Source organism: Sciurus carolinensis, chromosome 5 (genome assembly GCF_902686445.1).
Source record: "Sciurus carolinensis chromosome 5, mSciCar1.2, whole genome shotgun sequence".
Lineage (NCBI taxonomy): Eukaryota > Metazoa > Chordata > Mammalia > Rodentia > Sciuridae > Sciurus > Sciurus carolinensis.
In genome coordinates this window covers 85,698,981-85,725,025 of record NC_062217.1, presented here as the reverse complement: position 1 = coordinate 85,725,025, position 26,045 = coordinate 85,698,981, and the positions used below count along the sequence as shown (strand labels likewise).

The 26,045-nt window shown below is 45.4% G+C and overlaps 1 protein-coding gene across 2 annotated transcripts; it reads left to right on the top strand.

The window, feature by feature from the left end:
* Positions 1 to 795: 795 nt before the first annotated feature.
* On the top strand, positions 796 to 26,033 carry Il17d (interleukin 17D). Of its 2 annotated transcripts, none has more exons than XM_047554600.1 (3): positions 796 to 994; positions 1,706 to 2,001; positions 24,599 to 26,033. In XM_047554600.1, the coding sequence occupies exons 1-3, from the start codon at positions 980 to 982 to the stop codon at positions 24,915 to 24,917; spliced, it is 630 nt and encodes a 209-aa protein (XP_047410556.1). In that variant the 5' UTR covers positions 796 to 979; the 3' UTR covers positions 24,918 to 26,033. The 2 variants fall into 2 exon arrangements, with proteins under 2 accessions (XP_047410556.1, XP_047410555.1); XM_047554599.1 differs by having other exon boundaries at positions 798 to 1,340.
* The last annotated feature ends 12 nt before the right edge of the window (positions 26,034 to 26,045 follow it).

The following is a 26,045-nucleotide window of genomic DNA, read 5'->3' as shown; positions in this document are numbered from 1 at the left end:
ACCAATGGTTTACAATTTAGTCAAATAACAAAGCTCCAAACCATTGAGGGAGTCATAAATTACATCCTTTGCACTTTCAAAAAGCTTTCAGCTGGTATTGATCATTTGTTTTTATTTCTGAAGCATGATGGTTTTAACATAATTATATTCATTAGTCTGACACCTAGAAAGCAATAAGCATTTATTTGTAGAATGAACAAGTGAGCAAGTTTTCTTGTGTTCTTGAAGTATAATTCCTTCATTTGAGTATATTTAATTTATTCACATAACATTAGGCTCATTTTACATGACTGGGACACTGAGAATTAGTTAACAAGGGGTAGGAAATCTCCAACATTGTAATAATAGACCAAGTGACGCCCACCTACAGCCAAAAAAGCGTCCGATGGGGAAGTACATAATTCTTTGCTTTTAGAGTTGATAAAGAGGCACATGATCATTTTACGGGTGTTTAGGAGAAAGGAGAAACAGCCTACCCTCACCGTAATAAAAATATATATATTTCAAAATTTTCTAATGTTTCTTCGAACTAATGTTTCTTCTTTATTAGCTCCAAAGAGAATCCTTCTCGGTTTTGAGTTCATCCTTTTTGCAAGTGGTCCATTCTACCCTTGGATTACTTTGAATTCCTACAGAAATCTTTTTCTTTTGAGCCAAAATTCGCCTCCCCTAACTTCATTCCGTAGGCCCCACTTGTCCACTCTGGAGACCTCTAGGCCAGTTACCACCTCCTTCAGACAGTCAGGACCGCATCAGTCCACGGAGCAGTGCCAGATCCACTTCTCCTCCTCCGCCTCCTCCTCCTCCAGGACACAACAACCAAAAGTCTGCAGCTTTGACACCCGGGCCCTCGGAGCCCTACAGCCCCGGGTCGCAATCCACGAGGCGCGGAGTCCTGTTTGTGTGGCCTTTTCTATTTCAGCTAAGGAATTGCTGCATAACACCACATCATAACAAACCTGAAAACATTTTCGGGGAGATGCTGGGAACACTGGTGAGTACACTTCATGAGGGACAAGATGTTTAACATTCCTGGAGGCCAAGGGTGCAGAGCCGCTCCGTGTCTGTGAACCCGGGCTGCGTCCGCGTCCTTCGGTGTCCAGGAGACGCCAACGCAGGGGTCTGACGGAACGTCAGGTTCCGGGACCCACTGCCCGGCCCCGCGTCCCCGGCCGGGGGCCCACGCGGGCCGGGCGCCGGGGGCGGGCGGATGACGGCGTGGGGGCGTGGGTCTGCGAGGCGGCGGGTCCGAGCGTCGCTGGCACGGGGCGGGCTCCCTCGCTGGCCGGCAAGCGCGACGCGCGGAGCAGGGGGCCGGCGCGGGGATGGCGCGCCCGGGGGTAAGCGGCGCGGGCGGCGTCACAGGCACTCGCAGCCCGCCGCGCAGCAGCCCGGCAGGCACACGCACACGTGCACGCGCGCCCCGCACCCGACCCCCGCGCGGCCCCGGGCTCGGGGAGGCGGCGGCGGCGGGGGGCGAGGGCGCGCGGGCCGGCGCCGGGCGGGGCCCCGAGGACCCCGCGGGCGGCGCGCGGGCGGGGAGGGCGCTCGGGGGCCGGTCCGCGCCGCACCCATCCTCGGGAAAGGCCTCACGGTCTGCGGTGCGGCGAGGGGCGCCCGCGGGCTCCAGACGCCGCGGGCTGGACGCGGGCGCGGGGTGCGGGCGGGCTCCTTCGGCGGGCGCTGAGCGCGGCCTGTCCCGCAGGTCTGGATGCTCGTGGCCGGCTTCCTGTTGGCGCTGTCACCGGGTCGGGCCGCGGGCGCGCTCAGGGCGGGTAGGCGCCCGGCGCGGCCGCGGGGCTGTGCCGACCGGCCGGAGGAGCTCCTGGAGCAGCTGTACGGGCGGCTGGCAGCGGGCGTGCTCAGCGCCTTCCACCACACGCTGCAGCTGGGGCCCCGCGAGCAGGCGCGCAACGCGAGCTGCCCGGCAGGGGGCAGGCCCGCGGACCGCCGCTTCCGGCCACCCACCAACCTGCGCAGCGTGTCACCCTGGGCATACAGGTGAGCGGGGGCCGGGTTGAGCGAGCGGGAAGGGGCGGGGTCAGGTCTTTCCGGAGCAGGTGGGGCGGGGCAGGGTGGGGCAGATGGGGCGGGGCCAAGCCTTGTGGGAGACAGGTAGGGAGGGGCGGGGCCGGACAGGACAGGACAGATGGGGCAGGTGAGGGGGTCGATGTGGAGCAACTGGAACAACGGGGTTGGGAACAATTCATTTTCACAAAGGTCTACCAACATGCCCTTGTAGCAATCACTTCCCTTTATTTTCTCTTCCATTATTTCTTATGCATCATATCTTTTCAGGACCTATTCTTTGTCAGGTGCATAGTTAAGTGGTTCCCATGAAGGACCAACCCCAGGGATCCTTTATTAATTTGCAGTTCTGTATAGGAGGCCTGTGGAAGCTGGGATGTGGAAGTCTGCAGTCATTACTTGAGAGCCTATGTGATCTCGGCTGCTGGGCGTTGAGCCCTGGGAGTACCCCCTCAGAGCCATTTAGCTTACAGTCTCAGTGAGTAGAAGAAATAACCCGGAAAGAAATCATGATACAAGGCAGAATGTGATGTGACATGGAAAGATTCAAATGCATGGTGGTGTAAAGGTGGGTGTGGGGGATTTACATTTTGGAGAGTGAAAATTGCCCTCAAGATGGAGAATGAGCCAGATTCTGAGATTGACCTAGAAAAGAAGTCTGTTACGGTTTGAATCTGGAATGTTCCCCCAAATATCATGTGTTGAAGACTTTGTCCCCAATGCAGCAATGTCCTGAGGTGGGGCTTTGGAGAAGTGACTGGATCATGAGGGTTCCAGCCTCATTAATTGGATTTAGTCCATTGATAGCTAAATGGATTCCTGGGAGGGTGTAGAAACTGTGGGCAGGTGGGGTATGGTTTGAGGAAGTAGTTCACTGGGGGCTTGCCCTTGGGAACTATATCTCATCTCTGGTCCCTTTTTCAGTCTCTTCACTGCCATAAGCTGAGCAGTTTTCCTCTGCCACATCTGCCCTCCCACCATGATGTTCTGCTTCACCTCAGGCCCAAAGCAATGGAGCTAGCTGTGAACCTAAACCTCTGAAACTGAACCAAAATAATAATCCTTTCTTCCTTATTATATCAGGTATTTTGGTCACAGCAACAAAAAACTGATTAATATAAGGTAATTTGGGAAGAAAGGGGGAATATGCCAAAAGGAAGGCTGGGGCAGTGAGGTTGGTCTAGGGTGTTCTCTGCAGACTCTAGTGATGTTCTCTGGCCTCTAGAAGAGGGACTCACAGTGTGGCAGGAGAAGACAAGAACAGACCTAAAGAGGGCACTCTCACACTGCCCAGAAGTTGAGAAAGTACTGCATCTTGGTTGATGACAACCCATCATGATGAGATGGTGTGAAGGGAAGGACAGCTTATGTCAAGGGAGAAGAAAAAGTGTGGTGCCTACATAAAGCCTCCAGCTCTCTGAGGAGCAGAGCGAGTGTGTCACGGGGAGACTGCGCTCAACTCCTAAGCAAGCAGTGCTCAGGGCTTGAAACTTACCTAGGAGAATGTTTTGTTGTTGTGTGGGGCTGGGGATCAAACCCAGGGTCTTATACATGCTAGGCAAGTGCTTTTCTACTGAGCTATACTCCCAGCCATGTAAAAATATTTTGGATCAATGAAGCCATGTAGCCACTGTGTCCTAGAAAGGTACATTAGCTTTCCATTACTTTAATACCTGAGATAATCAGCTTATAAGGAGCTGTAACTTGTGGCAGAGCACTTGCCTAGCACATGTGAGGCACTGGGTTCAATTCTTAGCACCACATAAAAATAAAATAATGGCATGCTGTCCATCTGCAACTACAAAAATATTTTTTTAAAAAAAGCTTTATTCTGATAAAAAAAAAAGCTTTATTCTGACTCTTGGTTTTAAATATTTAGTCCATGATCAGGCAGACTCATGGTTTTTAGATTTCTACTTGGGGTGTGTGATGGCAATTGCAGGGAATGGGTGGCAATGTGGCAAAGCAAAACCACTCACCTTGTGGCTGGAAAGCAAAAAAAAGAGAGTAGAGTCCCAAAATTTCCTCTGAGGGCACCTCCCCAGTGACCTAAGGAAATTTTCCCTAGGTCCCACCTCTTAAAGGCTTGACCACCTCCCTGGGTAGCAAGCCTTTACCACATGAACCTTTAGGGGATAGTTAAGATCCAAACTGTAGCAGCTATCTCCATGAGGGACAGGGAAGGAAACACTGGATAGATACACTGCTGTGCTTCCAGTAGAAGGCAATGAGTGTCTCTGTTTGCAGTGGAGAACGGAAGACTGTCGTCTCTCTTTCACAATCAATGTGAAAGGTCCTGATTAAAGAAGGAAACATGATTGGGTTCAAGGGTGACTCATTCTACATGGAAATGAGGGAGAAAAGGTATAAAATGTGTCCTGGACCAAGAGTACATTGCCTCTGAGAAGTTCAGAGAAAATGGAGTGCTTTTGCCTAAAATGCCTCTGACCTTCCCCCTGAACTTCCACCTGCTGTTGAATGAGGGGGATGGTTTACTTTTATTCAACACATAGGCCAACTGGGATGCTAACATTTAGGGCCTTCTACCTGGCTGCTCTACAGAAGACCAAGGCCTTCCCAGAACCCCTGCCTACATGGAAGTTGGGCACAGGACCCCTTTTGCCCACATCCCTGGTCATTCATTTCATTCCTGTAGGATGCACATGTCAGCCCATCCTTTCTAGTAGCTTCCTCTCTTGCTTTTCCTCTCTTCCCATCAGTCTCAAGACCCAAAAGAGTCAGCTAAAATATCCTTCTCATGCCAACCTCATCTTATACCTCTGATATGCTAAATAGAATTGAGGAGAAATATCTTAAGATAGGAGTCTGTCTTCTCTGAACAGAAGCTGCTGCCTCCACATCCCTCTATAACAAATTCTAGTCTCTCCAGGTAAATTGATACCTAGGTTAGGCTGAAGGCCCTCTGAATCAAAGACATAAACCTAACACATATCAGTGAGTCTCAAGCTCTGTTAGCCATGTCTTCCATGTTTATGACGAGTTGTCAATGATTATGTTGGCCAACTTTCTGTTACTGTGACAAAATACCTGACAAATCAACTTGAAATAAGAAAATAGTTATTTTGGCTAATAGTTTCAGAGGTTTCAGTTCACTGTTGATTAGCTTCATCAGTTTGGGCCCATGGCAAGGAAAACATCATGACAGGGAGCATGTGGTAGAACAAAGCTGCTAACCTTATCATGGCCAGGAAGCAGAGAAAGAGCTGGCTTTTAGAACAACATCCCCTCTCCCCAAATCCTTTTAAGTGATGAATCCATAAATGGATTAATTCTTTCATGAGGTCAGAGCCCTCATGATTCAGTCATCTCTGAAAGGTCCTACCCATGAACACTGCTGCAGCTGGGACCAAACCTTCAACATGTGAGCCTTTTGCCAACATTTAAATCCAAACCATAATATTCTGTCCCTGGACTCCAAGGTTCCTATCCACCTCACGATACAAAACACAATTAGTCCATCTTTAAGAGTACCCACAGACTTAACGGTTCCAACAGTTCTCAAAGTCCAAGTCCAAAGTCTCCTTTGAGACTTCAGGCAAACTCTTATCTTTGAGCACCTCTAAAAAATAATAATAATAAAGTTGCATACTTCCAATATACAATGGTGAGGCAGGTACAGGGTAAATATCCCAAAAGAGGGAAATGGGGCATGGAAAGGAGAGGAGGGAACCAAAGAAAGACCAAAACCCAGCAGGGAAAATATTAAATCCTATAGCTCCATCTCCTGCATCTGGGGCACATGGTGGTATGATGTGAGTTCCATGGGCTTGGGTAGCCCCACCCCTACAGCTTTGCTGTCTGCAGCCCACATGGCATTTCTTTTAAACTGGCTGTACTTGCTGCCTGCAACTTTCCCCATGTTCCACATTCCTGATATCTTTAACTTCATACAGTCTCCATTGCAGCATTGTCTTCACTCTTAAAGCTTTATGCGTTATCCCGCCAGGGGCCACCTGCAGGAACTCTGAACTTGCCACACACTTTCTGGCTTCCCAGGCTTTCCTTTGAAAACTCAGTGGAAGCCTCTATGACCCTGTAACTCTTGCATTCTCCATGCCTGTAGAACCAGCACAACATAGATAATATCAAGGTCTGCTGCCAGCAGCAGCCCTAGCGGACCCCTGGGGATCATGGCTACAGTGACCTTGGAGTGTCTAGATAACTGAACACAGGGAAACTAATTTGTAAGTGGTTCTTTGGGAGCTGGGCTCCCTGGGACTCTTCTATAAGCAAAGTCTTTCAAATGATTTACACTTTTACACCCTTGAGCCTTCAAGGGATGGGTTTTTGCTGACTCCCAAAATGCCCCCAAGGCATCTTTCCAATCGTCCTGGAGCCAAGTGCTTGGCTTATTTTAAATGGTGCTACTCTCTTTAGCAACCACACCCTTCTTGGCCACAACTTCTCACTTCTTTTTGGCCAAATTACAAGTTTTTCTAATCTTTCTGCTCTACTTTTTGTTGTAAATATTGCTAACAGTAGACAGCAATACCCATGTCACTGCTTGAAGGCTGTGCTGCCTTGAAATATCTTCTGCCAGATTAATTACCTTTAATCCAAGCCTCACACAAACTCTCAGGACATGGATAAAATGTAGATAAGTTCTTTGTCAGAATGTAGCATGTGAATGGCCTCAGTTCCCAACAGAGTTCTCATTACCATCTGAAACCTGATGAGCTCAGCCTTTACTGTCTGCATTGCTATCAGCATTGACTTCTGAGCACCTACCAAAATTGCCCATTAAGCTCTGCTTACAAAAGCTTACTCTAGTCTGCTTCTCCAAACATTTTCAAACTCCTCCCACAAATCAGTTCCAATGGCTTCTGAACCAAGGGTCAGATATAGTTGGAGCAACAACACTCTTGGTACCAATTTTCTGTGTTAGTCAGCTTTCAATCACTATGACAAAATACTAGAGAGGATGAATTTAAAAAGACAAAAGATTTCTTTCCTCTGGTTTCAGAGGTCTTAATCTACGATTACCTGGCACCATCACTTTGGGCCTATAGCATGGAAAAACAGCATGACAGGGTACATGTAGTGGAGCAAAGGTGCTCGCTTCATGGTGGCCAGGAAGGAGAGAGATGCGGGAGGGAGGGAGTTACTGGGGAGGGAGGAAGAGGAGGGAGGGAGGGAGGGAAGGAGGGAGGGAAAGAGAGAGAGAGTGTGAGTGCGACAGCCCCCTTATGATCCTTTTGGGACCTATCATGTCCCAAACACCCCACTTCTGAACACTGCTGCATCCAACCAAGCCTTTACATGAACCTTCTGGGGATATTTAAGATCCAAACCATGACAATAATATAAGCAAAATGAGGGAACAAAATGCAGAGCAAGTGTTTTGGGAGGAAACCAGGAGTCTAGTATTGGGTTGGTTAAGTTTTATCTGCCCGAAAGGCAAATAGGTGACAGCCATGAACCTGGGTATTGTTGCTAAGGAGAAAGCAGGTGTAAGGACAAACTGGGAGTTAGCAGCCCTCGAATTCTGCACATAGTTATTAGATTGAGCTGCCCTGGCTACAGGCTGACACTTGTGGTCGCCCCAGGACACACAGGAGAGCAGGAAACAGTGGTAGGAAGGAGGCTGTGGGTGTGGCATTGGTTGGTCCTGTTGGTGCTGCTCTTACCTTCCCTGTGTGGAGCCTCACAGCTGGGTGGTCCCAGGAGCAGGACAGCTAGCTGTATCCAGGGGCTTGAGGCATGGTTTTTCATATTATTTAACAACAGAACAGTGATGAGACTGTGTTTCCTGTGAGTAAATGTGAAGTAGGTAGCCAGTTCCCACTGGAGGAAAAATTGTCTTCAGGGGATGGTGCTGGACCAGAGCTCCAAATTTCTGGCCACTAAAGCTAGCCCAGCTTTCCTGCCAGGAGATCACCTCTCTGCGTCTTCTCTTGATCACCTGTCACCACTTTGTGTTAATGGGAAGATTAGAAAAAGTGAGATCCTATGAAATGCAGAGCCTCTTCTGCAAGGTGCTTTGGAAGCACTGGCTTGGTTTTTCAGTGGAGTTCAGAGGACTTTGGTGGCCTTGATGAAAGATGCCCTTCTGCGGGCCCATCAGCATAGGTTCAGAGGTCAATCATTCTCCCCATATCTGCAGGTTCTACATCCATTATCCACCAGATCAAAAATATTTGGAAAGAATATTGCATCTGTGCTGAACATATATGAATTTTTTGTTATTATTATTCCCTAAATAATACATTATAACAATTATTTCCTTAGCATTTACACTGTTAGGTATTATAAGCAACCTAAAGTTGATTTAAGTATAGGAGGACGTATGTAAATTCTTTGCAAATAGTATCTGAGCATTTTGGTGTCCTCAGGGATCCTGAGCCAATCCTCTGTGGATACCAAAGTGCAAGATAACTATATTTCTATATGTAAAACAGAGGTGGGGGGAGGGAGGATATCAAAAAAGATCCATTGTTCTAAGAAAGATAGGGAAACAGACTGCAAGTCAGAAACACCAACTGGCCCAAAATGGATCACTTTAGGTGGATGAGTTTAAAAATAGGCATTTGGAATATCAGCAGGCTTTCTATATCTTTGGGGGAGAGGTGGATCATGGTATTGGGACAGCTGGGTTGCCAGTTGGAAAAAAATACAATTGGATCTCACTCCTATGTGAGATAAATTCCAGATGATTCAAAGATTTGAATTTGAAAAATAAAATCACCAAGATGGAGAAAAACACAAGCAATTATATTTATAATCTTAGACTGGAGGAAGCCTGTTTAGTAGGTCATGGTCCCCAAATGTCATAAAAGATCAGATTGAGAAATATAATTACATAATTGTATTCCACTTTTTTCTTGGCAATATAAAATAATAAAATACAAGAGCAACCAGGGGAAAAAGATTAATTACAAGCCATGTCACAAAGGGCACATTTCCTAAAGAGTTCCTACAAACTAATAAGAGAAAGACCATTAATGTCATGGAAAGACGAGCCAAGGTCAGGGATAGTGCCCAGGGAAGGAAGGTCAGATGACTCATATGCTTGATAAAGCATGAGGAGCTGCTCACTGCAGGCATAGTATTAAATGTGTATTAAAACCATACACGTGAGAATCCTTTTTTAAATACACCCATTAGGCTACTTTGGAAAGGGTGTGAATAAAAAGGCATTCTACAGTAAAAGGGCATGAATTGAAACAATTTTTATAGATGACAATTGGGTGTTAGCTATGAAAAAACATTTTTTTCGCTATATTGTCCAGGCTGGCCTTGAACTCCCAGGAAGATTGCAGTCGTCCTTCCTCATTCTCCCAAGTAGGCAGGACTATAGGCCTGTCCACCACACCTGACACCTTTTAAAATTCATATACCATTTGACTCAGCAATTTTTCTTATCAGTATTTCTCCTATAGGTCTGTGTATGAAATAATAAGTATGAATTCATTACTATAATAGCAAGGGATTGGAAGCCACCTAAGTATCTACCAATGGACAAGTTAGGTAAAATACTATACAACTATAAGAAGAATGAGGCACTTCTTAAAGTACCTGAGTAGATCAGTCCATCACCAGCATAAACGAGGGGAAAGGTGTGTATCACATTTTGCTATTTCTAAGAGAGAAACTGACATATGTATATGATAAATGATTTTTTTTTTTTTTTTTTTAAGAAACAGTCTTGCTATGTTGCCAGCTGATCTCTTGGGCTCAAGGGACCCTTTCACCTCAATCTCCTGAGTAGCTGGGACTATTGGTGTGTGCCACCATGCCAAAGACATTATCATTTTTAAATTGAAAGCAAAAAGAGAAATTCCCCGACCATGAGGGAAAAGCAGATACTGAGGAAATGAAGCTTCAGCACATCATAGCCTGGGATATACCAAGAGCCTTGGTGTGAAGGGAGCTCTTTGCCCTCATAGCTGTGGGGCTGGCAAAAGAGGCACCATGATCATCAGGTTGGAATTTTTCAGAGGCCTGTGACTCCACTACTGGAATGTGTTATGATGAGGAGCACAGGCCTGGCGATCAAGGGATTGTCCCCCAGTGGCAGGTCCAAAATGGTAGAGCTGGGATCTCATCCTGGACCCCTCTTGATTCCATTCAGCCAGAGTTCCTGCCCAGTGTGCTGTTAAAAAACAACTTTCAACTCCCAGAATGTAAAAATATTTTCTCATTTACTTTGTGGCGTAATATTTGTTTTTCTTTGACTTGAAAAACAAAATGCCAAAAATAAAATAAATTTGATTGCACAATGAGTTTTTTAAAAGTCTAATTGAAATACTGATAAATATATTGCAAAGACACTGAGGTTTATTAAGGTTTTAAAGACACAACCACCCACATATGCTTAAGTCCCAGAGATAAACACATCCCAGTACTCCAAGTAATTTTAAGTTGTTTATATTTTTCATTTTTGAGTAGTCTAAAGATAACTTCTCTAGGATATGAATAATGTACAATAATTTATTTTTAGGCTTTATTTTTTATGCTTTTTATATAGTTCTTTTCCTCCAGAGCATCTGGAGACTACACATAATTTATTTTTCAGTAAACAGCTCTGCGGATAGCAGTAACAACAAGAGAATAACTGGAAAGAAAAACAAAGAAACAGGAAACAAAGAGAGGGGGGACAGGGGATACAGGCCACTGGGGAGTTTGAACAGATAAAGAGGCCACCCCAGCAGGTTGATGCAGGTGCAGTTGAGTGCCCCAGGCAGGGCAAGCCTGCAAAGGGGAGTCAACCCAGCATAGGCTGTAATACCTGGATGTCTTCCTGTGGAGAATTCAAGTTGCCAGAACTTTCTGTAAGTGACTTTAGAAAGAGGAGAAATCTGAAGAAAATGAATTCCCCTCAGGAGTCTTGATTGAAAAACACAGACATGAATTAGTAATGGCAAGGAGCTGGAAGTTACTTCAGATCCACCATAGGCAAATAGAGTAAGTAGATGAAATGCAACTGTAAAGAAGAATGCTGTCCGTTTAGTGCACCTGAGAATATCTTCTATTCATTAAATATACCTGAGCACATCAGTACAGCTTCCACTACCCGTGGGTTGGGTGAGGTCACCACTGCCTCTCTGATGGTCTATTCAGAGTGATCCTCATGCTCTGACAAATCCATCACTCGGTGTTTATTGATACTGCGTTTTAGCAGTTTTCATTGGAACATGCTGGATTTTATGAAAAGGATATTTTTGTTCACTGTTCCTCCAACCCTTTTATTTAGCTAATCCAAACATCCTGTTTTTCAGGTGGGGACTGCCTGTTAATTGTTCCATTTTACCAACATAGAAACCTAATGGCACATTCACTCGTCAAATATTGACTGAGGGCTAAGGAGGGCCCAAGCAGGAATAGAGGAGAGCTATGGGCCCTGAGCTTCCGTCTTAAAATTCACCTCACTTTCTCTCCATCAAATACTTTTTAAAAGTTATCAAAGGAATATAACATTAGAGAAAGAAAAATTAGGAATACAGTCATCCCTCCCTTAACCACAATTTCATTTTCAGCTCCTTGCCATTACTAATTCATGTCTGTGTTTTTCAATCAAGACTCCTGAGGGGAATTCATTTTCTTCAGATTTCTCCTCTTTCTAAAGTCACTTACAGAAAGTTCTGGCAACTTGAATTCTCCACAGGAAGACATTTTAGGTCAACTTTGATCTGAAAATATTAAATGGATAATTTGAGAAATAATTCCTAGTTTTAAGTTGCATGCCGTTCTGAATAGTGTGATAAACTTTGGTGCCATCCCACCCCTGCCTAGCATGTGAATTATCCCTTTGTCTAGCATATCCACACTGTATATACCATCCTCCAGTTAGCCACATAGTAGCCATCTTATTAGGTTGACTGTGGTAATGTTGTAATGCCTGTGTTCAAGTAACCCTTATGTAGTAGCCTAATACTCCATCACACTGCCTATGTCATCCACCTCACTTCATCTCATCAGGCAGGCATTGTATCAGCTCATGTCATGACAAGAAGTATGGGTATAGTTTAGTGAGATATTTTGACAAATTGCATTCATGTAACTTTTATTATAGTGTTATAATTGTTCTATTTTATTATTAGTTTTTGTTGTTATGGTGCCTAATTATAAAGTAAACTTTTTTGTAGGTATGTATGTATATATAGGAAAACTATATAGTGTATATAGAGTTTCCTACTATCTGCAGTTTCAGTCATCCACATGGAATTTTGGAGGGTCAGTGTACCTGGTGGATAAGTGGGGACTGCTGTATAACATCAGGGAAAGTTATGCAACTAACCTTTTAAAGATATTCCCATTCATCTTTGTTCAAGTGCATCATCCCTCCTTTATGTACTTCCAAATGTGTGTGCCAACACTAAAAACAAAGGGTTCCTGCTGAGTGAGAAGCCCCATGGCCTGGTTGTCCCCAACCAGGTAACAAGGCTCTATCCCTCTCTGCCTCTGGCTCCAGTCAACAAAGGTGTTTGCAGTGGCAATTGTGGACAACAGGGGGCAGCACCTTGCCAAAATCCAGTCTAATCAGCAGTTCTGGGGTGGCCTTTCCCAGTGATCTTTAGAATTTGTGGGGTTTGGGTTTCCTTTTCTTTTTTTTTTTATAATTTTTTCCTTAGTATGTTCACTGTTTCCTGAGTCCCTGCTTCATACCTGTAGGTTATTTTAATGACTTTAACCTTTCGATCTTCAAAGAAAATCTGTATAATTCTAGTATAGCATATCTAGTATATGCATACTATCCAAATTAGCATAGTCAGTGTCCTATCTGCACATTGTTAGAATGATAATGTTCTGTTAAGAAAAAAAGGGGAGAACTGGAGAAAGGGCCTGGAAAAGAGAACAGTGTGGCTGGCCGTCTGGGAGCTTCCAGTTACAGTCGGAGAAATAGAGGGCTGGTATTGTTCATCCTTATTCACTGTGGTAGAAGAGGAGACATACACTGTTTAAAGCAGCTTACATAACAAATGTTGGTATTTTTCCCAAAAGAAATATTTTTATGGAAAAGTGACCTTGAATTGTCCAAAGTACGGCTCACTTTCCCTCTCTCTGGGTTTCTCAAAATACATCAGGCTCTGCTGCACCTATCACTGTTTCACAGAGTAAAAATAAAAGCATTGTCATGGAGCATTGTCATGGGATTATCCTTTTGCTTTGATAGTTATCTCCCTTGAGGGCCTGGGTTTTACTTTAGCATTCCTAGAGTAGCCAGGAGGGATGATAATATATCATTCCCTGGGCACCTCTATCCATGTTCCTCACCTGAATAGAATGTGTGTGCCCTTCATGCCAACAGAAAGATTTGGGCAAATGCAGGAAGTTCTTTGCATTCATGAAGTGACATTCCTCATGGTGTCTTTCTTCCAGAGATGACACATGAAGAATGTGAAGGAGGACAATAAGGACATTGCTTTCTAATTTACTAAGTGATCAAAGAGAAAATAGCAGGAACTCTTCTGGAATTAAAGAAAGAGGCTAGGCTGACTGTGATGTTAACTGTCCCTGGTGGCAGTGTGTGTTGACAGCTGACTCCCTGGGGGCCAGGTGGGCTCTTCCCTTGGTCCATATAGGCGCCTCCCTCAGACCCCAAGATCAGACACATCAAAGATGACTCTGAACCCACGTTCTGTAGCTTCCCCAGGACAGAGAGCTACGTCATCCTGTGGGCATGAGTTGTGTTTTCCTTTGAAGAGCAGTCTCCCAGCTGTGCTGAATGCGTAGCATTTGCCATGACAAAAGAATAAAGGCCTTCAAGAAATTTGGCCTCTTGCTCTCATTTCTTTCTTTCCCTCTGCAATACTTTCTTCCCCTCTTGAATTATCTTCCAAATTCTTTTCCAAAGCCTGAGTCCCTCCTCTTCCAGACCTCCCAAATGAGCAGATTCTACATGAAATGAATGGACTTCCTGCTTGTAACATCACCACACCAGCTGCTTGTCTGGTTGTGAAATATCCACAAACCCGTAGAGCTGAGTCTTAGCTCTATGTCACCCATGAAGCTTGTGGTGCAGGCAACTGGGCGAACCCAACTGAACTGGGCGACTTTGGGCCAGCACCCTCCCCTGGCAGTGCCTCGGTTTCCCCTCATGAGTGAGGGGAGGGCAGGCAGGCAGAGCTGTCGTGCTCCTGGTGGCCCTGTGCCGGCTTGTTGGCAGATGAGCAGGTTCTCTCTGGAGCCCTCTTCACTGGCTCAACTTCAGGCCTTGGTGCCAAATTCAGGATGGCACCAAAGTCAACCTCGGTCCCCAGATGGAACAAGACCGACCTCTAGCTCTCCTTGGCCAGGTGAATGCCCTGGGGATCTGTGCCCTGGTCAGGCCTACTGCAATCCCTGGCTGATTTTTCCATGCTCTCTTTCATGAGAAATGCACACTGATATTTTCCTGTAGGGGCCAGAAAAGCATTTTTCAGAGCTTCTTGGCAGCATGTATTGCAGCTCTTTGGCTCCCTCCGGCCTTAGCAGATGGAAGGAGGGTGGAGCTGATGAGCCTGCTGGCTACAGCTTTCCCACAGAGGGAAGCTGTGGCCTCCAGTGCCCCCAGTTAGCCCCGATCAGCCAGTAAGGCCCCCTGCACCTGGCCCTGTAGCTGCAGGACCCATGGTACACAGTGAATATGCAGGGCATGTTCTAAGGGAAAAATGAGAGACTGGAAGGTTAACATAAACCCCGGTCTTTTTTTTTTTTTTTTTTTAGTGCTGGGGATGGAACCCATGATCTCTCATGTGTTAGGCAAGTGCTCTATCACTGAGTTGCATCTGCAGCCCTAAAACCCCTTTCTTTTTTTTTAAAAATACTTTTTAAAGATGTTGATAGACCTTTATTTTATTCATTTATTTATATGCGGTGCTGAGAATCAAACCCAGTGCCTCACACATACTAAGCAACCCCTGAGCCACAACCCCAGTCCTGTTACAAGAATATGAAGAAAGAATTTCAATTCTCCTGAGGAAATTTGGAAACCTTTTTTTTAATTATTATTATTTTTAGTTAGAGATGAACACAATACCTTTATTTTCTTTATTTATTTTTATGTGGTGCTGAGAATTGAACCCAGTGCCTCACACATGCTAGGAAAGCACTCTACCACTGAGCCACAACCCCAGCCCTTAAAACCCCTTTCTTAGTGACTCATTGCTTCTCTTAAATGTGGAGGCCAAAATGGCTCATACAAGAGTTATCTTTGAGAATTATCTGGGGAGCTTTTAAAAGAATACCAACACCCTGGCCCCATTCCACAGCAATTAATTGCAAATCTCTAGAGGTGGGAGAACAGCATCACTATTTTTAAGAAACTCATTTATGTGTCTCCAGTGAAGTACAACTCAGATGCTTAATGGCAATACTAATTCTTGTTGGATTAATAATGACCTTCTGCATGAATTAGACTTTGCAGCATAGGACAGTCCTGGGCTGGTATAGTCATGAAATCCAAGCACCAGGAAAATGCAACCATCCAATGTTGGTCATCAACTGCAATCAGTATGTAGGTGATTAACAGATCACAAAACACCCTGTGGCAATGTCACCTAGCATTGTTGTTGACAGTGTAACCAGGAAGGAGTTTCTGTTGATTTAGGTCATTTAGTGACTCCCAGTTTAAATGAACAAAGCAGATTACTTGGGCAGCTTGTGAGAATGGAGCTTCTCACTTAGTGTGTGTGCATGAAGTCTGAGAATCTAATTTTTTTTCTCTTCTTTTTATATGATTTTTCTATTTACACATACTGTAATGATCTGATGTATGTATACATTATATAATCAACAAATCAGTATAATTAGCATATCCATCACCTCATACATTTATCATTTCTCTGGGAATCTGCATTTCTAAGAAGAGCCTACATATGGTTCTAATGCAGATATCATGCTTTGGAAATCTTGTAACACCTTCCTATCTCCCTCAGTGAGAGAGGTTTTTCAGAGAACTCTCCACTCTTAAGGGAAGGTGTCCCTCAGTGTTCCAGGGGATGCCAAGCATCTTGGTTTTCCCTTTTATAATGTCTTTATATCTGGCCTGTTCCCTCATTCTTCTCCCAAAGTGCTATTCCTGGTTCTTTATAAATTTTAGAGTCATCTCATCAAGTTCTTAGAGAAATTTTACTGGGGTTTTAGTTAGAACTGCACTGGTTTTTAACACTGATTTGGGGACAGTTTCCCAAGACCTTTGAGACTCAATGTGTTTATTTCAAGTTCTTTTCTAAGCATAAAACATTGAAACAAATACTGCATCCTTGGTCCTGCCATCAGGAAGCTGGGGAAGAGACTTCCTCTTCATTTTGCAAGGAACCAGACAGGGTGGAGTGATTTACTCAAGGTCACCAGTTGGTGACTAGGTTGGACCAAATTTTCAAGTCCAAGACTCATACAGACTCCAACCTGCCCTTTTCAGAAAGTCTTAACTGGGCTGAACTCACCGACCTTCAGAGCTGGTGAACCATGTGGTTGAAGCTATTTTATCTCTACTTAGATCCTCTGGTACCTGTGGGTTTCCAGATAGGAATGGGAAAGGCATTTCCCCTGACTTTGTTCCTGGGGTTGAGGTCTTTGAATAGCTATGAGGGAAACAATCATATTCAGCCTCTGCTGCTTTGAAATGGAAATAGTTGCATGTTTGGCAAGGTGGGAGGCTGAGCCACATCAAGGAGTTTGTGCCAATAATGCCTCAGCTATCCTTGGGCATCAGAACAGATCAGGTGGCCGATTCCTCCTGGGAATGTGCTCATTGTTCTCTGAGCTGACCTCCGGAACCGCTTGGAATTGTTTCCTACCATGTCCAGGTCCCAGGGGCAGCACTCTTTTTCTGTCTCTGCTGTCACTTACATTCCTCCCAAAGCTCAGTTTCCATCACCTCTAATCATCCCTGGAGGACTTGTCCTTTGTTCTTGGATTAAGCCAGGCCAGCTGTCACTCACTCAAGCCAAACTTCACACGTGGCCCTGGGCCACTTCTGAGATCCAACAGAGGGGAAAAGTTGATGTGTTTCAAGCCTGTCCCTGTGCCAAGTTTGTGCAAAGCAGCATGCAGAAAATGTGGAGGCAAAAGAATGATTGCTCCCAGGGAGGCAAGGACACAGTGCAGAATTCTTGCTGGCTTTCATTTCCATGTATGGGAAAAGAAAGGCTCCCAGATGGAGTGTCTTTCTGTTTCTTTCCCATGACAGCTTTTTAAAACCAAAAGGCACTCCTGGCTGGTGATTTCCCCAGATTTCAGGCAGGAAGCTGGGGGCACAGGCTTGAGTTCAGTGTCTGTGTCTGGCTCTGCTGAGATTTCCAGGGCTTCTGGCCTGACTTCTCCAGGCTGTAACCAGCTTCCTTCCAGGCTGTTCTGTCTGTGGTGCTGGTTCCACTGATATCAATGCCATGGCCACAGGCTGGTCCATTCATTGTAAATGCCCCCTGCCTTCAAAAGGTCTTTCTATTGTAAGAGAACCCTCCTGGTCTGTACACCACAATTTGAAAACAACCTATATTCATCCCTCTTTTTATCTCCTAGGTCTCAGGCAGAGATGGAGAGAAAGGGCTGGTGTCCTTCCTTCCTTCCTTCTTTCCTTCCTTCCTTCCTTCCTTCCTTCCTTCCTTCCTTCCTTCGCCCAAAGGGATCATGGTGATGGTGGAAAAGTCTATCCTAGGAACCAACAAAATATTTGGGGATGGATATTTTTAGTCGATGAGCCTCTGACCATCATGCATCCAAGCAACTGTCAATTTCACCTATCAAACTAACAAGGGTGATGCCCAAGTGCCAGTTGCTCCTGAATTACACCCAGGATAATGAGACCTGAGTAGCTACCTATACGTCACTTTGCACAGAAAGGCAAATCTCAAGTGAATCTGAAAGGGATGGTCGATGCCAGCAGGTCCAGCTGATATTACCAAAGAGGAAACTAGTCTGGAGGGATAGCACCTGATGCACCCCATTCCTCCAGTGCTCCTGTAATTTACTCTCTGTGCTCTGGTCAGGCAGCCTTCCTTCAGGAATCTCATCTGTGCTGGGCAATCACCCTCCATTCCTGATTCCCAGGAGCTGCAAGGTTCAATCCCTGCTTTCTGCTCTGGCCTCTAGGACTCCTGTGCACCTTGAATTTCTCATGAGATCTCTACACACACACACAGACACACACACACATACACGCTCACATGTGCTCACACTAAATGCTCACATGGCACCCCCACACATTCACTTTCACATTTCATACTCACACATATGCTTACACTCACCCATGCATGCTCACAAACACTCATATACACACTTGTACTTACATGCCCTCACATTTACACACATCACACACGTATACCCACAAAGATGCTCGTGTTTATACTCCCACATGCAAGTGATTGTACCCACACTCTTTCACACAGGCACATTGGCTCAAATACACATGCTTACGCTCGTACTTTCACATGCTTACATGCGCTCAGTTATACAATGCTTATATCACATGATGATGTGCTCACACTTGCATAACTTGTTCACATACAAGTTATCACACTCACACATTCACATATCACTCCAGCTGCAGTTTTCCAAACCCACTGCAGTCATCTGTTTCTGGTTCAGGTGTGGGTTCCTGCTTCCTGTTAGCAGGTCCCTCAGCCCTCTTCTTTGCTTAGCTAAGCCCCCTTGTCTTTTTTTTTTTTTTTTTTTTTGTATTCGTAAATGGACAGAATGTCTTTATTTATTTTTACATGGTGTAAGGATCAAACCCACTGCCTCACACATGCTAGGCAAGCGCTCTGCCACTGAGCTACAGCCCCAGCCCAGCCCCCTTGTCTTTTAACTTCATCTCCAGTGTCTGTAGGACATTTCTTCAGGCTCCTCATAGGGTGTTATTATTTGGATCTGGAATGTCCCCCAAAAGCTCATGTGTTGAAAACTTGGTCTCCAATGCAGTAACATTCAGAGGTGAGGCTTTTGGGAAGTGATTGTATCATGAGGGCTCTGATGTCATTGGTGGATTAATCCATTGATGGTTGAATGGACTACTGGGAGGTAGGACCTACTTGGAAAAAGTAGGTCTCTGAGGGCATGCCCTGGAAAGGATTTATGTTCTCTCCCACCCCTTACACACACACACACACGCACGCACGCACGCACGCACGCACGCACGCGCACACGCACACGCAAGAGCAAGCGCGCGTGCGCGCGCTCTCTTTCTTCCCCTCTCCCTCCCCTTCCCTCCCTTTCCCCTCCCACTTTCCTTTTCCTGTGCCATGAGCTGATAGCTTTTCTCTGTCATGCCCTCCCACCATGATATTTCACCTCAGGCCCAGAGCAATAGAGCAGATGAACCGTGGACTGATTCCTCTGAAACTATGAAACAAACCTAAGTTATTCTTATCAGATATTTTGGTCACAGTGACAAGAAGCTAACACAATGGTGCTGACCACAGTCCCTGCACCTGGTGTCACATGGAGCTGATCTATGCCAGCCTATCCTGTCCACAGACCTGTGTGTTCCTAGAGGGCAGGGTCCAAATCTTTGCCCAGCTTATTACCACCTCCCTGGCCAAACCCAGAGGGTACCCAATGACTTTCCTAGTGTTCAGCAGTCTCCATTATGGGCACATTTCCAAATGAGGGTGCTGTCAAATCACAGTGATTAACACACTTTAAAGTTAATACTTCCCTAATATCTTCATGCTCAGTCAGGTTCAAATTTCCCTGAGTATTCCATCAGGGAGGTTTTTGAAACTTAAATTTTTTCCTCTTTGTCTTTAACTTTACAAAGTAGCAAAACTATTGTGAAATTAGGACAAGAAATTGCCATATACTCTTTACCCAGAAATTCCCATATGGCAACATTAATAGTCAGCAAATTAATCAGGATCAGGCAATGAATGTCAATAGGACACTGTTATCTAATCTGCAGACTTCATTCAAGTCCCCTCCTAATGCCTCTCCTCTGTCCCAGAACAGTGGTCAGTTGTTTTGTGGGACGTCTCTCAGTTTGGGTTTAATAGGTTTTAAAAGCAACCATGTAATTGATACTGAGATAGAAACACATGGGAGTGGGCAGAGGCTCAGTGAGTCTTCACTGCACCAGGGCCGAGATGTCCTTGGTGTTTGTGTCCCTCTTCTCAGACCCTTTTAATATGCAGTTTCCCTCCTTGTTTTTCTTCTTGAAAAAACTCAAGTTTCCTACCTTCTATATGTTGTTGGTCATGTCCTCATGGTGACATTTGCCATGTTGCTTTGCTATGGTTTGAATGTGTTCCCCAAAATTTCATTTGTTGAAGATTTAACCCCCAAATTCACATGTTGACAGCATTTGGAAGTGACCTTTGGGAGGTGATTAGGATTAGATGAGGTCACAGGGTGGGGTTTCATGGTATTAATGACTTTATAAAAAGAGGAAGAGAGATTTGAGTGGGCACACTTGCTCTGTCTCACCATCATGTGATGCCCTCCACCAAGTTATGATCCAGCATGAGACCCTCCCCAGATACTGAAAAAAGACCAGCACCGAGCTCTTGGGCTTCCCAGCCTCAAGAACCATGAACTAAATTAACCTCTCTTCTTTATAAATTACCCAGTCCCAGATACATCATTATAGTAATGGCAAATAGACATCTCCATCCCCATGTCTGGTAAACTGGTTCCAGTTCAAGTTCAGCTTTTGACCAGCTTCATCTCTAGCTTCTGCCCTTCTTGGCTTCAAGGATGTCACAGTATCCACACTCAGATTTCTTCTCCCTCAGAAGTTGGTGTCCTCTACTCCTCCTGTTCTCCCTCACACCCTCTGCTGAACTCTTATACTTAATCACCATCCATATACCAACAATTCAAAACTAGCTTCAGCTAAGATCCCCTCTTGGGTCCCAGATGCTGTTCCACCCTGGAGATGGAGGGATCTCTCTAAATGTCCATCTGATCAGGTCATTTCCCATCCTGTTGCCTTAAGAGTCAGACCAGAATTCCTGACTATGGATGTGCATTCCTGATATGGGTGCAGCTTTCCTCCTCCGTGACCTCCACTTGTACCTCCCCCCTGTACCTGCTCCCTCTACCCTGTACGTTGACCTCCACCCCAAATGCTCTTTCTCATTTCTTCACATAGATAAATCCAGCCCACAGCCACCTTTGCCCTAAAGCCTCTCCAGGCCAGGTGAACTCTGTTTATTTGTACATGTCTCCTCCAGATTGTGAATCTTGGATAATAGACATGTGTTTTGTCTATATCCCTATTGCCTGAAAAGCACTCAGATATTTGTTAGATTAATGTTAAAAGTGATATTGTAAATAGTAACTACATTTTATTTCCCTTCAAATGTTAAGTTAGGGTCTTGAATTGGCCTCGGTGTGTGAGTTTCCAGCTCCTGACTCTTCCTTTGCAGACAGGCTGGTGTGGGCCATGAGGCCAAGAGTAGAATGACCACACAGTCTGACCTTCCTGTCCAGGGCATGTTACCAGAGTCCTCGGCCAGAGGCCTGACTCTGGGGATCCAGCAAATAAGGTGCAGTCACTTGTCCCAAACACTAAGCAGAAAAGTAATGGTTAAAAGCAGGAAAAGAACTTTAGTCAGTATGTTACAGTAGGAAGACAAAGGGTCCCGCATCCTTAGCCCTGCCTACAGGGAACTGACAATGATTTTGACGTTTATAGAAAGGAAAATGAGGGCAAAGATTGGGGTTTTGCATAGCTAGAGGTTCTGTGCAGCTACTAAAGCAGGTGATCTTGATCAGGCATGGTCTGTCCTTTTTTATCTCAGGATTGGGCAGGTTGGTGATAAGACAGTTTCTGTTACCTGGGGAGTGGTTGCAGGGCATTACAAGATCTGTATCAATCAGAACTTATAGGAAGCTTTTCTGTTTCTGTAACCAATAAATAAATAAATAAATAAATACAACTGACAAGAACAACGTAAGGAGGAAGAGTTATTTGGAGCTAATAGTTTCAGAGGTCTCAGTCCACAGATAGCCAACTCCATTGCTCTGGGTCCAAGATCAGGCAGAACACCATGGCAGAAGAATGTGGAGGAGGAAGGCAGCTCAGGACATGGCCACTAAGAAGCAGAGAGAGGGCTGGGGATATAGCTCAGTTGGTAGAGTGCTTGCCTTGCAAGCACAAGGCCCTGGGTTCAAATCCCCAGCACCGCAAAAAAAAAAAAAAAAAAAGAAAGAAAAAAGAAGCAGCAGAGAGAGTTGTGCTTACCTGAGACAAACATAAACCTCAAAGGCATTCCCCCCAGGGACTGCCCTCCTCCAGCCACACCCTACCTACCTTCAGTTACCACCCAATTAATCCCTACCAGGGAATTAATCCACTAATTGGGTTACAGTGCTCAACCTCTAACCATTTCACCTCTGGACCTTCTTGCATTAATTCACACATGAGTTTTTGAAGGACACTACCATAATGGACCTGTTGTTCCTGGAATCCAAAGCAACTCAGAACAAAAGAGACAGATGCAAAATGAAGGCAGAGGTGCAGGCAACAGTGAAGAGACTGAGTCTTTGTTACAGGCAGACAGACAACACGGAGTTCTGTCCAGAGGCACCAAGTGTTGCCAGAATATGCACAGGTTTTTGTTTTTGGTGGTGCTGGGGATCAAACAAATCTGGACCAATCTGGTGGCCTTTGAAGGCTACGCACAGAGCTTTGAATTTCTAAGAGGGGTGCATCCCAGTGGGGGAGTAGTAAGGAGGAATGTCAGGAGGCTCCCAACCCTGGATGAGTGCAGGGAATGGGTTCATCAGTCCTGGCGAGGATTTTCTAGGCTCATTATGCTTCTAGAGCCCCTGAGGGCAGTGCCGAAGAAACAGTAGGGATGTGAAGCTTGAAAAGTACCTTTTCAACTATTCATGTGCGTGTTAAAGGGAAGCATTAGTGGACCAAAAAATCGGTGTTTATGCTTAGACAACTTTTGCATTGTGCACTGTCCCTGCCCCTTTATGAGCCTTCACGCCAGGCTCTCTGCACCCAAGAATGGAGGAGTCGACTCCTAGAAGGGACTCGAAGGGGCTCCACATCTAGCAGGACCTCCTACGCCCCCCAGCACTCCCCCCAGCCTTCTGGCCCACACCACGCCAAGTTGGCATCATCTGCCTTCCACTTCCTTCTTTCTGCAGACCAACCCTTGTATCTCTTCAGCGCTCACCAGCCCCTAGACTTGTCACTGGGCTCTCCTTTAGTTTGGGTTCTCTGAATGTACTTTTTAACTGGGAACCTCTGAGTCGTAGTCACTAGTAGTGAGGAGCTAGGTGAGAAATAGTCCTCAGGTTCCTAGGACCTGCGAGGTGGGGCGAGTCAGGGCTGGGCAGGCACACTGGTGCCCTGCTCCGGCACCATCTGTGTTGCAGCCGATCAGGCCCTGGAACCAGATGGTGCAACCTGCACACCTCGGGGTTGGGGTGGAAGGAGCTGCAGACCCATCTCTCTACTCCTCCCCAGGCCCAACTGAGCTAAAGGCTGCTGTCGGATCTTGTGGGTCTTCCCAGGCTGGCACGTTGTGGGTCTTTGAATATGTGTGTGTTGCTGAACAGGTTAGAGAAATTAAGACTGTGATTCTTGGATTTTAGGGTCCCTAGGACTCTCTCCCTGAAGAAAGAGAAGCAGATTCATAAGAGGATTGCCCATGTTTTAAATGGGCAGATTAATGGCATAAGAAATAGGGGTGATGGCAGTCTGGTGATAAGTGGGAACAGTGCTTACTTCGGCAAAGGGAAATTCCTGAGGGCTCCTGATAATGACTGAGTGACTTGTAGGACTGTGCACGTAGATGCTGTGGAGGGCAGGCTCTGGCCTGGTGCTGTTTTTGCCGCCTCCCAGGAAGCCACGTGGCCCAGCCAACCTGCTGATTCCCCTGGCACCTGACCCAGGCTGCTCTGGAGGGATTGACACTCAGTTCTTGGCATCTGACCCCAAAATAGGAAGACTTGGAGGAGAATGAAATTTATCCAGTTTAAACCAGTTTTTAATATTCCAAGCCAGCCAGTTCTGCCCTCTCCTTGCAGGTCCCTTCATACAGAAAGGCATATTGGACCCCAAGAGACATATGGACATAGTCACCATACAGCCTTCAACACAGGTGTCCTGCAGTTGCCTTTGCTTGTGGTTCTGCATCAGCAAGCAGGTGTCTGATGTCTGCCCTGCATGGCATCTCTATCAGCCTGCCTCGTGTGTCCTTAGGACCTATCTTCTGACTGGCTGTTGGGGAGGTCCCAGAGGTGGCCCCCAGCAGACATTGGGTCTCATTCTATCCATTGGACATCTGTAGTCACATGTGCAGGCTGCCTAGATTTTTTTTTCTACTTACATTATTGCAGAATTTGAGGTTAATTTTATGGATTGGCTCAAGGATATCTATAAATGCTGTCTTGAGCATTTAAAATATAACAAAGCTCAAGTCCCATGGTATATCTATTTTAGCATGGGGCCTCAAATGGACACTGATGTTAGGATGAGATGTCAGGCCCAGCCTCTTCCCCAGCACATTTCATTTAATCAATAATTACAACAGGGTTTGCTATGCCCCCCTCACCCACTATTTTCTGGTGCTTGGTCTCAGAAGCACAAACCTTTTAGAAGCTGTCCTTTCTCAATATGTGTCTCAGCTGCCCCCAAAGCATGAATTAAACCCCTGATCTCTCTTTTCAGAATTTCCTATGACCCAGCGAGGTTCCCTAGGTACCTGCCTGAAGCCTACTGCTTGTGCCGGGGCTGCCTGACGGGGCTTTTTGGGGAGGAGGACTTCCACTTCCGCAGCACCCCGGTGTACATGCCCACTGTCATCCTGCGCCGGACCTCTGCCTGTGCGGGTGGCCGCTCAGTGTACATGGAAGACTACGTCACCATCCCAGTGGGCTGCACCTGTGTCCCCGAGCAGGAGAAGGATGCAGACAGCATCAACTCCAGCATTGACAAGCAGGGTGCCAAGCTTCTGCTCAGCCCCAACGACAAGCCATCTAGCCCCTGAAGGTCACCTGGGAAGGGTTGGGGAAAGACTTGGTCAGCCACCTGTGCACAAGTACATGTGCAAGGAAAACATACCCAGCCCAGCGGGAGCAGTCTTTCAATGTAGAATAGTTGGCAGGTAATCTGACCCAGGTAGTCCCTGGTTTTATTTTATTTTATTTTTTAGGTAAAAGTGGGCACAGAATTATTGAAGGCTGGGGAAGATGACCCAGGTGCATCATGGGTTGTACTGTCACAAGGCGAGCCACACACAGCTCAGTGTCTGGCAAGCAGGTTTGGGAAATGGTTTCTTCAGGCTTCCTGTGGCTCCCAGCGTGTGTCTGTGTGTGGCTCAGCAGTTGGGCACTTGCTCCAGGAAGGAAATGCAGATATATAAGCTTTCTTTTAAAACCTTTTTTTAAAAAAGTAGAGTACATATGTACTTTTTTAAGCAACTGTTTTGATAGAAGCAGAAACTATTTTTATATTAGCAATTTAGAGCAACTATATTTAAAATTTTTTTAACTGGACATATAAGCAATTTATAAACATAGTTTTCTTCTGATAAGATTTTTTAGAAGCATATTTGGAATTCTCAGAAAAACTCTTCAGCTTGCCTGTGGCCTGAGGCTCTGAATTCAGCCTGTTGCCATTGGCTGACAATAATGAAGTGGACACATCTGAATTTGACCTATTCTTTCTCCCGCTAAAAGTTTTCGCAGGCCAACAGAAAGGATGCCTGGAAGGCTCATATGTGAACTCCAGAAGTCCAAACTTGTTTTTATTCATGACTACATAAATGATTTCAGACTTAGAACAATTTAAATTTTTTCATTGTTTTGTTATTGTTTGTTTATTTGCTTTTACTTTTGAAAGTCACTGATAGCAATTTGTGGACAAGAAGTGACAAGTCTCATCTTTGTCAGCTTTCAGGAAGAATCCTATCATGTGTTGGCCTACTTAGAATCAGGCTAAATGTGAAGGAAATGTGGACCAAATTAGAATTTCCAGAGATCAATATTGAGGTCTGTCTGACTTTTCTGTTTAGGTTGAAAGTTTACTTTTCTGTTTAGGTTGAAAGTCTGTCCCTGAACACAATTATTTGTAAAAGTTTTTTTTTTTTTTTAAATCATTAAACCAATTGTAGATG